Source organism: Carcharhinus amblyrhynchos, chromosome 2 (assembly GCF_965287045.1).
Source record: "Carcharhinus amblyrhynchos chromosome 2, sCarAmb.v2.hapA, whole genome shotgun sequence".
NCBI lineage: Eukaryota > Metazoa > Chordata > Chondrichthyes > Carcharhiniformes > Carcharhinidae > Carcharhinus > Carcharhinus amblyrhynchos.
In genome coordinates this window covers 22,604,928-22,619,944 of record NC_137325.1, presented here as the reverse complement: position 1 = coordinate 22,619,944, position 15,017 = coordinate 22,604,928, and the positions used below count along the sequence as shown (strand labels likewise).

The window sequence follows — 15,017 nt, the reverse complement described above, 5'->3', positions numbered from 1 at the left end:
GCCACCGTGCAGTCCCACTTTACTTTTCTTCAACCAAGTTTCCCCTTAATACATCTGTTATAAATAGATGTTATTCATATAACATGTCAGGATTCTGGCTTCCAAGGGTCCAACTGTGCAACAACGGGAAGGTACATAAATTAATTCCGCAGTAGCAAGTAAATCATTGAATAACAAAAATTGTTTAATTCACATATACTTCACAGTTCAGTGATTTTCATCTGCACTTTAATGCAACATAGATTGGATGGACCAAAGGAATATTATTTTTAATATTTCTATAAAGAACACAAATATAGGACAGGTGTTTTATTCTTAAAATGAGTAGATCGGAGAGAATCAATCTTTCATGAAATCAAAACCAAAAGGAATTAAACATATTTAAATTAAACATATCTTCAAGCGATCAGAAAACTATCGCTTGAATATTAACATAACAATACCAACCCTTTTCCCTTTTACAGAAGCTTTACTCTTCATAATTCAAACAGAGTTTTTGTGGTATTAGCTTCAGAGAGCTTGACTAAGCTTAAGGTTATGTTGACTGGCCAGCGGCTCCTCCGGGGATCCAAAGACCCTTTCATTAACCAGTGGTTCCTTTATGGGCAGCTGGATCAACATTAACTGCTGTGCTTCCTTCCTCTTTAGCCAGACAATTGCTAAAAGGAGCCATCAAGACTTTCTTGATACCGGCAGCTCCCCTGAGACTGCTCCTGGCTGCATTACTGGGATTTGGACTGTCTTAGCCATCTTCTTTTGTTTTTGGTTGCTTCTCCTTGGCCTCATCTCAATGCAATTGGTAATGGGGCAGCAATGGGACTGGCTGGTGTAACCACTCCAGTTCCTGCAATCATAGGCTCCCTCCCTCCTGTCCTTGTTCTTCCTTCACTCATACGTGGGGAGGCAATGGTGTAGTGGTATTGTCACTGGACTAGTAATCCAGAGACCCAGGGTACTGGTCTAGAGGTCCAGGTTTGAATCCTACCATAGCAGAAATTGGCAAATGTTGAAATTTGTATTCAATAAAAATTTGGAACTAACAGTCTAAGGATACAGTAAGAAATCTCACAACACCAGGTTAAAGTACAACAAGTTTATTTGGAATCACAAGCTTTCGGAGTGCAGCTCCTTCATTAGGTGAGTTTGGAGCAGCGCTCTGAAAGCTCTCGATTCCAAATAAACCTATTGGATTTTAACCGGGTGTTATGAGACTTCTTACTGAGCCCACCCCAGTCCATCGCCAACATTTCCACCTCCGTCTAAGGATGACCATGAAACCATTGTCAATTGTTGAAAAACCCATCAGGTTCACTAATGTCCTTTAGGGCAGGAAATATGTCATCCTTACCTGTTCTGGCCTCCATGTGACTCCTGTGGGGGAAGGGGGCAAGAGATTGTTGCCAGAGCTGCAGGGGTGCAGTGCAGCTGCAGCCCAGGATCGAGGGCTCCATCATAGGGCAATGCCATCAAATAAGGGACAGTTGGTCACTCTGGCCTCCGGGGGAACAGCCAGATCGGACGGAGGGAACCTGTGACTGGGGAAGGTGGAGCAGTGGGCATGGGAATGACAGAGACTGTACTCAGAAGAGCAGCTGCTCACAGATACTGGGTGGGATTAGCCAGCCTCCATCTGCGGTGTATTTACCCGTGATGGAAGTGGCTCCCCCTTGGACGCCAGTGGGATCTTCCGTTCCTGCCAATATCTACAGTGTTTTGTGCGGCACACTTGTCCTGCCACTGGAGGGGAGGGGAGGTGGTGGGGAGGAGGGAGGTGTGGGGGTTGCACTTGGTGAGACCTGAAGATCCCACCGGTGGGAAAGGCTGGAAAATCTCTTCCATACTCACTGCTCCTCCAAACTCCGCATTCTTTCTCCATTCTCAACAAGACGCCTGCACCTGCAATTGTTTAGCCCCATTTGGGTCACATTTGACCTGGATATAAAGTAATTTGTATAGGGGATGAACTATCTTGAATTTTTCACCCCCAGCTTTGATTTTCCGTGGGCCGTTCTCAGGGCGAATTCAACCGTTTCCCCCATGTACTTTGAACGCAGTCCTCTGGCCACTCGCTCAGGTACAAATTCCATCAAGGAAAACGTTACTGCCGCCCACTTGGCACCTTTTTGGTGAGTCGGATCAGGAAGTCGGCAGAATGTGTACGAAACCAGTGCTCACCCTGAGACAATGAGTAATCTTGCCCCATTGCTTCTCCAAAATCATTATTACCATCTTGCATGGGCAAGTTCAAATTAGATTTATTTACAGTCTAACACTGAAATAGTATTGCCTGTTCTTGAATGCCAGGATACTTTAGAATTCTCCACTCTCCTCCAGATTGGATCAAGCACCATGCTGTGGGCTTCTCCTGCAACGCCAACAAAATATATCCAGCTCTTTTCATTACCCTTGGAACCACATCTTCTGCAACAATATCTTAAGGAAGCTGCCAGCTACTTGATTCCAATTGCTGCTACATCTCTTAATACAATTCTGATGTTTAAACTATGAAAATCATCAACTTTATTTGCTGAGCGCAATCACATACTGGGGGGCACAACAGGAATAGAATGCAAAATGAGGGAAAGTCATGTTACATTTATGTAAAATTTATATTTAAATTTATAATTTTGGTTAGACCACACTTGGGGCACTGTGTGAAGTTCTGTTTTAAAGTTTATTTATTAGTGTCACAAGTAGGCTTACGTTTGATTAATAAATTGAGGGATAGTTCAATTTGGGGTACTTAAACAGATTCAAGTATTAGAGTCACATAGGCTTACATTAACATTGCAACAAAGTTACTGTAAAAATTCCCTAGTTGCCACACTCTGGCACCTGTTCGGGTACACTGAGGGAGAATTCAGCACAGCCAATGCACCTAACCAGCTCATCTTTCGGACTGTGGGAGGAAACTGGAGCACCCGGAGGAAACCCCACACAGACTAGAGAGAAAGTGCACATTCTGCACAGACAATGACCCAAACCAGGAATTGAACCTAGGTCCTGGGCGCTGTGAGGCAGCAATGTTAACTAATGTGTCACCATGCCACCCACTCTGGCCTCCTCGCAACAAAAAGGACTGCCTAAATATTGGCGAAAATGCAGGAAGGATTTACAAATATGCCAACAGAATTGAAAAGATGCAACTATCAGGAAAGATTGAGCAGGCTGATATGCTTTACTCTAGTTAAAGAGAGCTCCTTTAAATTATGAAGGTGATTGATAGAGTGGAAATGGGAGGCCAGAAAAAAAATACAAGATTGCCCCTAACACATCGAATAAAGACATCAGGACGAAAGTCTTTGCGCAGAGTGTGATGAGATTGTGGAACTCTTCACAATTGGATTGCGTTGAAGCAGATAGCATGAATAATTATATGGGGAAGCTTGACACATGCAGAAAGAAATGGAGAGAAAGTGAGCAGGTCGTGAAGGGGAAATTGGAGGAGGAGGAGACTGGTGCAGGGTACAAACATAGGCCAATTGGCCAGAATGTTTCTGTGCTGTAAATTCTACACAATACAAATATATCTTGCCGCCATTACTAGATTTGTTCCACTTTTTATAAGAAACATTCCTCTATGATCACAGTAAACAATGTGATCATGACTCTAAACCTTAACTAAAATACTAAAATGGTTTTATTAAAGCTAGTTACATCTGATTGGCACATTTCGTGCTATTGGCAAGGGAAAGGCTATGCCATGGAGGGCTTTGAAAACAAGGATGAACATTTTAAAGTCAAGACATTGCTCAACTGGGGCTCAATGGAGATTAGTGAGCACAGGGGCAACAGGACTTGCTTTGAGTTGAGACACAGGCATTATTATGGATGACCTGACCTTTACAGAAGGGGAGACCCACCAGGAGTGTGTCGTAATAGTTGAATCGAGAGGTAACAAAGGCATGAAGGTACCAGTGGCGGGTGAGTTGACATGGAGGTGGACTCAAGTAATGCTACAGGGGTGGAATGAGACGCTTTTATTGATGGCACAAGCAAAGAGTAAATTTAAACTCCATGTAGATTTTTGTTCTCAAGGCCTGCAAGTGGGATTTGACCCCGGACCTCTGTTGCTCAGATCTATGGGACTATAAATTGAGCCAGGACTGACACAGATAGAAAGGCAATATACCATCCTGGAGTCCCATCTGCAGAAATGCCTGTCTGTTTCCTATGTAATTAATTTCTTATCAGTATTGTTTTTGTGACCTTTATCCTTTCCCTTCTGTACAGCTAAGCCACTGACAGAGTCACTGTCTTCCCCAAAGGAACATCCTCTCTTCACCATCACAGCATTCAGAGCTGAATACCGTTTGGAGTGAGGTGCACTCAGGGGACCCTTGCACCATCAGTGCACTCATAAACTGCGTGGGTAACAACCTCCTGAAATGCACTATCCACATCATTCTCAGTCTCACGGATGTGGCACAGGGATACCAGCTGGTGTTCCAGCTCTGAATCCTGGATCTCCTGCTGACATCCTGTGCACGTGGTTGTCTGGGACATGGGAGGCTTCCTGGAGTTCCTATGTGTAATGGAAAGGAATGGGGGTGTTCTGTCATGCCTTTATTTATTAGACAACTCAACAGGTATAAACTAAAAATCTCTCAAAGACTTATAAAACAAAAGGCTACTGGTTACTCACCACTCAGCATTTTCCCTTGCGCTCATGCCATTTTCATTTTGTTTTAACTTCAGTCACTGCCATTCCTGCTCCCTCCTGCTAGTCCATCAGTTTCCCATTCCTTTCTGCTACGGTGTATGGTGGATGTACTTTTGTTATCCCCCCGCCTCCCTTCTAAGGCAAGTCCTTAGCTAAGGAGGCCATCACTCTGTGTGTTCCCACCAAAGCCCTCTATGATTATAGCCAGACCTCCCCCTTCTTCCTGTTAAACCCCAGCTCCCTTGCAGTGAAGGTTAACATACAACTTGCTTTCTAAATATCTTTCTGTACCTTCCGGTTAACTTTCTGTGATTTTAGTATGTGAACATCCAAATCCATTTGACTGCCAAAATTTACTAATCTCTCACCTTTGAAAAATATTTGGCTTATCTATTCTTTTTACAAAGTTTTACATTTCCCCACATGGTGTTTGCCATCTTCCAGCCCATACATTTCCTTAACTAACCTATTCCCCTTTGCAACATCTTTGCATCTTGCTCACAGATTATTTCCCCAAATAGCTTTGCATCATCGAAAACTCAAATATCCCCCATGTAAGTGCTTGTCATAGATTGTAAATAGCTGAGGCCAAAGCATGGAGTTTTATATTCAGGCACATGAGGCAGGGTAAATATATTTATATTGGGCTTTAATAAAATATTACATTACCATTAGCCCATTTTTACTATTTTATTACATCTGACACCCAGTTGTTAAGTGCCAGATTCACTTATGGTTAGAAAGTTGGCTGCCACCTTGCATATATTAATAGCAAATACACTTTGGAAATGATTCACGAGCTGGAACAGGCTGTGAAATATCTTGCGTACCCTGAAAGGCACTATATCAATGTTATCATTCTCCTGGCAATGCACCAAGAAAACCAGCAGTGCAGTGAAAATTAATATTTCATGTCCAAAGTTTTTGTGCCAATGACATTTATTTACCCACAGAATGTCCAGGACAGCAAAACTTGTGTTATGATATTTGATGAAAACAAACCTGAGAGCTGTGGCAGACAATCGGACTGAAAGACTGACCAGTGTGTATTTTTTCTTAGGACAAAAGGAAGTTTGAAGGGCGATAGAGGATTTAAAGGTACAGACAGATTTGACACTGTAAATGCAGAAGTGGTTTCACTTGTGGGGGAGTGTCCGAATGTGACCATAAACATGTGATAGTCTTTCATAAAGCCAGTAAGGAATTCAGGAGAAACATCTTTACCCAGAAACTGGGTTATGGTTATCACAAGTAAAGGTTGAGACAAACAGCATTTGTTATATTGTTATATTATTTATAATGAAACAGGAACTAATTGTCATGAGAATACACATCCAGAGTGCACATTTCCTGCTGCACAGCAGTCAGGTGCCAAGCAACGATGTTCTATAGAATCCCTACAGTGCAGAAGGAGGCCATTTGGTCCATTGAGACTGCACCCACTCGGTGAAAGATCATCTTCCCTTTCCTATAATACCCCTCCCCCACCTCCCCCCCCCCCCCCCCCAACACACATTTAACCACTAATCCCCCTAACCTATACATCTTGGGACACTAAGGGGTAATTTAGCCTGGCCAATCCACCTAAGCTGCACATCTTTGGTCTATATCACCCCACCAACCACATGGAGAGCTGCCAGAAATACATTCGATGAAACGTCATGATTTTGCATCCAAAAGTGTGATTATTTCAAACTTATGGGGACCCCCAGAAGATGTAACAACATAGAGAGATTTAAGGAGAAGGTAGATCACCACATGAGGGAGGAAAAATAGAGGGATACGTAGAAAGGGTGAGAAGAAGTAGAGTAGGAGGTGCTTCATAAGGAGCATAAACATTGCTATAGACCAGTTGTGCTGAATGGCCTGTTTCTGTGCTGTAAAATCTGCTATGCCATATCAAACCACTAAGGATTTAAGGTTGCCAGCACACATTATACTTAGAAGGCAATAAAGGAATCCAGACATCTGGCAATTCTCCTAAAGCTCTGGGACAAAATAATAGTTTTAAAAATGTTTTTTTGAAAGTCCATCTTCACTCATTCATCATCCTTCTGTCATCACCAGCTACCCACTTCCAATATGCTGCAGATTCCACACCAGTATAGACTGCCCTCTATTGAACTTCTCTGGTATCAACAATGAACAAAGAACAGGAACAGGCCCTTTGGCCAACCAAGCCTGTACTGATCATGATGCCCTAACTAAAGTACAACCAAAACCTTCTGCCCTTACTCGGTCCATATCCCTCTATTCCCTCCCTATTCATGTACCCATCCAGATGCCTCTTAAATGTTACTAATGTGCCTGCTTCCACTGCCTCCTCTGGCAGCACGTTCCAGGTACCCACCCCTCTCTGCATGAAAAACTTCCCCCACACATGTCCCTTAAATTTTTCCCCTCTCACTTTAAACCTGTACCCCCTTGTAATTGACTAAACATTCAAAGATTGGTAAAACAATAATGTTGGTTCTTTATTGAAGATAAGTTCACAGTTTATTTATTAGTGTAGGCTTATGTATTATCACCGCAATTAAGTTATTGTGAAAATCCTCTAGTCACCACATTCCAGCTCCTGTTTGGGTGCACTGAGGGAGAATTTTAGCATGGCCAATGCACCTAACTGTCTTTTGGACTGTGGGAGGAAATCGAAGCACCCAGAGGAAACCCCACGCAGACAGGGGGTGAACATGCAGAGTCTGCACAGACAGTAACCCAAGCCAGGAATCGAACCCGGTTCCCTGGCGCTGTGAGGCAGCAGTGCTAACACTGTGCCACCATGCTGCCCCGATAGTTTGGGAAGAAGGAATTGAAGTGCATGATCTGTCATGATCGTACTGAATGGGAAGGCAGACTCAGCAGGCTGAATGGCCTACTCCTGCTCCTATGTTACTACGGTTAAGCATGAAAAAGAGTTTAAGTGTCATTATTCTCAATGTTAAACAAGTCCAAACAATGTAGAGCAGCAACCAAAGTCAAAATAATGTTGAATTATACAGCTAAAACAGGAGAAAATAATTAGAAGATTTGATCCAACCCCGGTCAAATTGCACCTTCAATATCTCGGTTGCCAGGAGACGAGTGAGGCACTCAGGTGTTGAAGTGACAGTCATGAGAAAATTACAGGAATAAAGCAAAGGGACACAAGCTCAAGCTAGTGAAAGGTAGAATTACAACTGATGTCCAGGAAATTCTACTTCACACCAAGAATGATCAATGTATGGAATTAATTTCCAGGTAAAGTTTATGAAAGATTTAATGCACTATTTGAAGAACATGGCGTTCTCCCAGGAACCTAGCCAATATTTTGCCCTCAGCCAGTGTCAAGGTGGTGAAAAGAAACACAATTAAACAATTATTTTCTCATTGGCATTTGAGAGATGTTACCACTGAAGAATGGATGCTTTGCTTTACCTGAATAAAAGTTATTACGTGCGCGCGCGCGCACACACACACACACGCACATCTCACGCATGTCTATCTAATGGATGGTCAAATCATCCATTTTACACCATTGCCCACAGGCAATATTACACACAAAGTCTTGGGGCTGTCACAGAACCTGATCTTCCGCAAGTGTCCCAAGCACAATGTTATGTCTCTTCTAAAAAATGTTAACTGACTAAGTGTTACATAGACTGTCAGTTTTCTTTCTCTCACACTCTCCTCTCCTGGAGAGGCTGATGCTGTGTTGGGGGCGTGGAAGTGGTTCAAAGGCCTCATTCATTGCCAGTGAATGTCAGCAAGATTTTCAACCTATGGGTGGTGGGCAATGTTTAAAGTTTTAAAGTTTAAGTTTATTTATTAGTGTTATAAGTAGGCTTACATTAACACTGCAATGAAGTTACTGTGAAAATCCCCTAGTTGCCACACTCTGGCGCCTGTTCGGGTACACGGAGGGAGAATGTAGCATGGCCAATGCTCCTGACCAGCACGCCTTTTGGACTGTGGGAGCAAACTTGAGCACCTGGAGGAAACTGTCACACACGTGGGGAAGATGCGCAAACTTCACACAGAATGTGCCCCAAATCGGGAATCGAACCCGGGTCCCTGCCACAGTGAGGCAGCAGTGCTAACCACTGTGCTGCTCAGTAAGGGGGCGCAGAGGGCACTGTCCAGCCAGATCACAGCTGTTTAGGGAAAGATCACTGGGTAGAATTCTGGGCAAAAATATTCTGCACCCTCCTCATCCTTTCTCCTCTATGTCCTCTATGAATGGTATGCTTGGCCAGTATAGTGCACAAGGAACAATACCTTTCACTGGATCCCAACACTTGCGACAGTGATAAATCAAATCAATAATCAGAAGCAGGCACTCAAAGCTAGAATGTCACTTACAAGAGGCGTCCCTATAGCCATGAGGTTTGGTGAGTTTTCTGCTTCTGATAACTCAGATGCTCACTGCATAAACATGCAGAGATCTTTGGGAGTTGCCAACACCTACTGTTTTTCATTTCTAATTTCCAACATTCACATATTTTCTTTTTATTGCAACTAATGTGAAGGAAACACAGAAGTCTTCGATAGGACTATAAATAGTAAAAAAGACACAGTAAACAAACCATTGTCGATGGTTCATTCATGTCCTTCAGGGAAGAAAATCTGCCGTCCTTACCTGGTCTGGCCTCAATGTGACTCCAGAGCCACAGCAATTTGGTTGATTCTTAACTGCCCTCAAGGGCAATTAGTGATGCTCACATCCCATAAAACGATAAATATTTTAAAAGTTGAAAAAGAGGTTAAAAGAGCAAATTGGACCTTGAGCTTTACAACTAGAGACACAGAGTAAGATGATGAACCTTTTTAAAAGACCAGTTTAACCTCAACTGAAGTATTTTGTTCCATTCTGGATAACACATTTTAAGAAGGATGTGAAGGCTTTTGAGAGAGTGCAGGGAACATTGGAGAGAATGGTTCTAGGGGTAAGAAACTTCAGTCAGATGAATCGATTGGAGAAGCTGGAATTATTCTCCTTGATGGAGGTATTTAAGATCATGAGGGGTCTAGACAGGGTAGAAGGAAAGAACCTGTTTTCTCTTTGGTGGAAGGGTCCAGAACCACAGCACACATTAGGGGCGCTTGACAAAAGAACCAACAGTGCTCTGGGATGCACTTCCTGAGAATGCAGTGGTGGCAGATTCAATCCTGGTTTTTAAAAGGGAATTGAATGAGTGCCTGAAGAGAAAAAGATGCAGGGCTATAAGGGGGGTTGCAATGGAATGGGATGCACCGAGTTGCACTTTCAGAGAGCCAGCATGGACAGGATGGACTGAATGGCCTACCTGTGTCCTGTAACAATACTAAAATGATATCATACTATGATCTGGAATTTATTATGAGAAATAAAAGGAAATTAGAGAAAGGCAATTAGTGATCATAGGATTCTGCTGATGTTTGTATTAATGGTATTCCTCAATATAATACAATTTTCTGCAGCTACACACATAAGTTAGAAATTCCCGGCATGCTACAGCTCTCAGGCTGGACTACTTTTATACTCACACATCTTCTTTCAGAGCTTGAAGAGTCGCTTGAATACCAGACTCCAGAATGTCCACATCCATCGATGCCAGATAAGTGTACAGAAACTTGAAGGTTTCAAATTTGATGTGGGCGGCACCTCCTGGTGGGTCAGTCGTTAGGATTTCACAGGCATGTTTCAGGGCACTGTACAGACTCTTTAAAAAGAATGTCTTTTTTAAAACATCTGGTGTACATGGTTTTGCATTTAACAGAACATGTGGCTTTGTGTTGTCATAGCCTCATATTTTTTGAGATTTTCTCTTCCAATGTACAATTATCAAGGGACAGAATGTGCTCTCAGCACGGAGGCAACTACAATTCGGACGTCCTTAGCAATCACCTCATAAGTGCTTAGTTTAAATTTGAAATAATTAGCTTTACAAATGATGTGATTGACTAATGGCTATAGTTCTGGCAGGGCTGCAGTATTCACTGGCATGAGTCAGTGATTTGTTAAAATTGCTTCAATCGCTTAAAATTGCATACTATTTACAAGATGCACTGCAGTAGTTCACCAGAGATCTTTAGACAGCACCTTCCAAACCCACAACCACTTCCATCTAGAAGGACAAGGGCAGCAGATACATGGGAACACTACCACCTGCAAGTTCCCCTCCAAGCCACTCACCACCCTGACTTGGGAATATATCATCATTCCTTTGCGGTTGTTGGGTCAAAATCCTGGAATTCCCTCCCTAACGGCATTGTGGGTCAACCCACAGAACATGGACTGCAGCGATTCAATAAGGCAGCTCACCACCACCTTCTGAAGGGCAACTAGGGATGGACAATAAATGCTGGCCAGCCAGCGATGCCCATGCCCCATGAATGAATAATAAAAAATAGAGAATGCTAGAATCCATACAGTGCAGCAGGAGGCCATTTGGCCCATGAATCTTGCACTGACAACAATCCCACCCAGACCCTATCCTTGTAACATTATGTATTAACCCCACTGCTTCCCTGACACTAAGGGACAATTTGGCATGGCCAATCAATCTAACCCTACGGAGCATGGGAGGAAACTGAAGCAGCTGGAGGAAACCTACGCAGACATGGGGAGAACATGCAGACTCCGCACAGTCACCCAAGGCCAGAATCGAACCCGGGTCCCTGGCACTGAGAGGGAGCAGTGCTAACCACTGTGCCACCATGCAGCCCAAAGATGGTGGCTATTTATTTTCCATACGTTTAACTCATTATTCATCATTCTCCAAAGGGTGTTGACCTGGAGGCACTCTGCCCCTTTTAGAAATTTAGTGCCATGTTGTTGTTCTTTTGCACATGATGTGCTTTCATGTCTCCCTCTGTTTAAGGATTGACAACAGTCAGAATGAGAACGATGTAATCAGGGTCTGTGGAGTTATTTGGGGGAAATAGTGCAAAATTCTTAAACAAGCAACAAACAGCTGGTTCTATCCCCATGGAAATGGAGACCAGAGAATAAAAAAAAACATCAATTTATTTTCACATTGAACAGGTTCCAGGATATCTCATTCCCATGCTCTGCTATTATGGCCTCCCATTCTATATTGTTTACTGATGTGTCTAGTATTTTGTTCTCCTGGCCCGTTATTGTAAGTTTGCAGCTATTTACAAGGGGGAAAATGAAACATCAGAGTGTTTAGAATCTTTTTAGTAATGCTGAAGCGCTTTGATTTAAACTTTGCTTTCTAGGTCCCTCTGCAGGTTGACTGGGTTTTCTGGCTTTATGGGATGCCAGTCCCTTAACCTTCTCTGCTCGAAGAATAATCCAGGTTTCTCCAATCTGAATAAAAGGACAGCACAGTGGCACAGTGTAGTACTGCTGTCTCACAGTGTTGGGGGCCCAGGTTTAATTCCAGCCTCAGATGACTGTGTGAAGTCTGCACATTCCCCCCGTGTCTATGTGGGTTTCCTTCAGGGGCTCTGGTTTCCTCCCACATTCCAATGATGTGAGGGTTAGGTTGATTGCCATGCTAAATTGCCTCTTAGTGGGGTGGCACGGTGGCACAGTGATTAGTACTGCTGCCTCACAGCGCCAGGGACCCTGGTTCGATTCCCGGCTTGGGTTGCTGTCTGTGTGGAGTTTGCACATTCTCCTCGTGTCTGGGTGGATTTCCTCCGGGTGCTCTGGTTTCCTCCCACAGGCTGAAAGGCCGTGCTGGTTAGGTGCATTGACCCGAACAGGTGCTGGAGTGTGACGACTAGGGGAATTTCATTGTAATTTGATTGCAGTGTTAATGTAAACCTTAATAAATGAACTTCATGTCAGGGGAATTAGCAGGCTAAGTCTGTGGGGTTATGGGCATAGGGACCGGGTAGGATTGTTGTTGGTGCAGACTTGATGGACCGAATGGCCTCCTTCTGCACTGTAGGGATTCTATGAAATTTCTACAAACATTTCAATCTCTCCATGGATCTGAATCCCTTTCTAATAATTCCGGCCATTTCAATCAATCTTTTCTGCCGCCTCTCTTAGAATGTGATGCCCAGTATTGCTGATCCTATTTATAACCTACAATAAATTTTCAATGCTTCAACACCTTTGTTAAACCAGGAACACAATGGTTTTCCAGTTCACAAAGTGGAACTTTCTCATGGTCTGAATGTTATATTCAGGGCGAGTCTGAAGTTGATGTGAAAATCGCTCCTACCCGAGACTGCATTGTTGATGCACTATCACGCTGGCCAATTAACATCCATCGTGAAACGCACTCTGTGAAAGGCAGAGCGCTGCTGAGAATGGCCGCCTCGCTGATCAGCCCGTCCCGCCAACCGTAAAGGCAGACGGGCAACGTAAAACCCCAGTCAATCGCTGCTTAGTTCATTTAAATTGGCTTCTCGATTGTCCATGGGCGCACTTTTGATTTGCACCCAAAATATCACGCAGTGATGTTGGGGCATGTGCTCTACATCTCCTCGCGTGATTTCGCACGTTTCTGGGTCAGGTGTGTACCTGCCTGAGCAAACTAAAATTCTGGTCCATGTTTCTGCTCCGTGCACTGGATGTGATACAGATCATTTAGGGACTTCCATTTGCCATGGCAACACACACTTCCACATGCACGGTGTAGTCTGGAGTTATGGATAGTGATAATAGCGGTTCCGCTTTCCTTTTCATCACATAGCAGGCCAGAAATCTCTGCTGCTCTTACTGCCTGCCTGTTGCTGAACATTTAAATTCGGTTATTGCCCAGGTAAAGATCCTGGAGAAGGCTACCCTGACTCCCAGTTGGGTGAAGAGTTTTTGTTTCTGGCAACAGACATCGTGGAGAGAGGGGGAAAGTAAAGTGTCTGAACAAACAAGTTTTTCTAAAATACAGCCCCAAACTTCAATATCAGGGCACACTAACATTGATGTAATCTGCCTGTGATAAGCAAGGACCAGTATCTAACATAATTATTGAAATCTCCACTTAATTTAACTCTCTCTCCCAGCTGTTAGAAGTTGAATCTATAATCGCATCACTGTTGTAAGTCTGCAGAGCAGAAATCCCTTCACCAAAATCCCTTTATTTACAAACTCTAACAGCAGTACATTGAGTGCACTGACACTCCCCGTTAAATACAAAGCAAAGATTCCCTGATTGGGCCATCAATTAGATCCTTAATCAGGGACATTTTTTTATGCCCAACCAAATAAAATCAAATTAACTTCGGGACAACTCAAAAGGGGGCAGCTCCCAAGAGGTAGGGAACAAAAGACAAAAGGGGAACAAAAGATAAAATGGAAAGGAAACTTAAAACATCAAATTAAAATGTGATTAAGGGGGTCGATAATACACCCCAGCCCCTGCGGTGCCCAGCGGGAACGGAAGGCATTAACAGTGCCCTCAGATACTGCGTGCTCCCTCTCCAGGGACACCTGGCCGCGAATGTAGTCAAGGTAGAAGGGCAGACAGTCAGGTTTGATGACCCCCTCAGTCATTCGCTGCCTGGACTCGTAGATGATACGCCTTGTCAGGCCCAGGAGCAGAACTCCACAAGGAGGTCGTCCTCCTTCCCTTCCCCCTTCCCCCACCCCCTCTCTCCGCACCAACTGCCTGTAAATCCTTCATCAAGGACATCTTTTAGTGAGATCCTTAATCAGGGAGTTCATACTCCAATAGGCCAATCTCAATGGCCTGATTGAAGTAATTACAATCACCAAAGTAATTGCACTTTAACCATGTGAGAACAATTTACTGAATCTGCTTGAAGACTGGGCTTTGCCTAATCAACATGTTGAATGTTCCAAGCAATGCCTTTGTAAGTGACTAAGATGCTGACGGAAGGTATATAGGCAGCAGTCTATGATACTTGGTGGGAATTATAATGGAAAACCTCATTATAATGTGCAATTCAGATTGTTTAACAAATAGTGTACTAAAGTAAGGATCTGCTGTACATACTCAGATGACACAGCAGCATTCTCAGTGGAGCCTTGACCTCAGCATGTTTCTTTTCAAGTCCCACTTGTTCTCATTTTTGAGCACGGGCTTCAGGTATCTGTACGTTGGATCACAAAATGGGTGAATAAGTAAGAGAAAATCATTGTAAAATAGCTCTGATTGGTGGACTCGCTCAGGCTTCAGTTTAGGGACCATCCCCATGCTGCCAATGACATTAACTGATGGCTTCACAGTACAGGTTCAGGTCAAAATGGGCTCCTCACCCACACTGTTTGGGAAACAGCCACCCATAATAGCCAACAGGAGTCCCTCCAGCAGGAGATGCAACCTGCCATTTCAGGCTAAATAAAGGAAAGATGTCTCCATCTTGCAGCATCCTTTCATCAACTTCTAAAATCTTTAAGCTCAAGAAAATTGACCACAGCAGCAGAAACATCATCATGGAGGGAGATATGCCT

The 15,017-nt window shown here is 43.6% G+C and overlaps 1 protein-coding gene across 1 annotated transcript in view; it reads right to left on the bottom strand.

Annotated features, from left to right (window-relative positions):
• The window catches only part of ropn1l (rhophilin associated tail protein 1-like), a 69,816-nt gene that overhangs the window by 29,557 nt on the left and 25,242 nt on the right, over window positions 1–15,017 (bottom strand). The window contains exon 5 of the mRNA XM_080215610.1: window positions 10,166–10,341. Coding sequence (XP_080071736.1) covers window positions 10,166–10,341 — 176 coding nt within the window. The remainder of the gene's footprint in view (window positions 1–10,165; window positions 10,342–15,017) is intronic.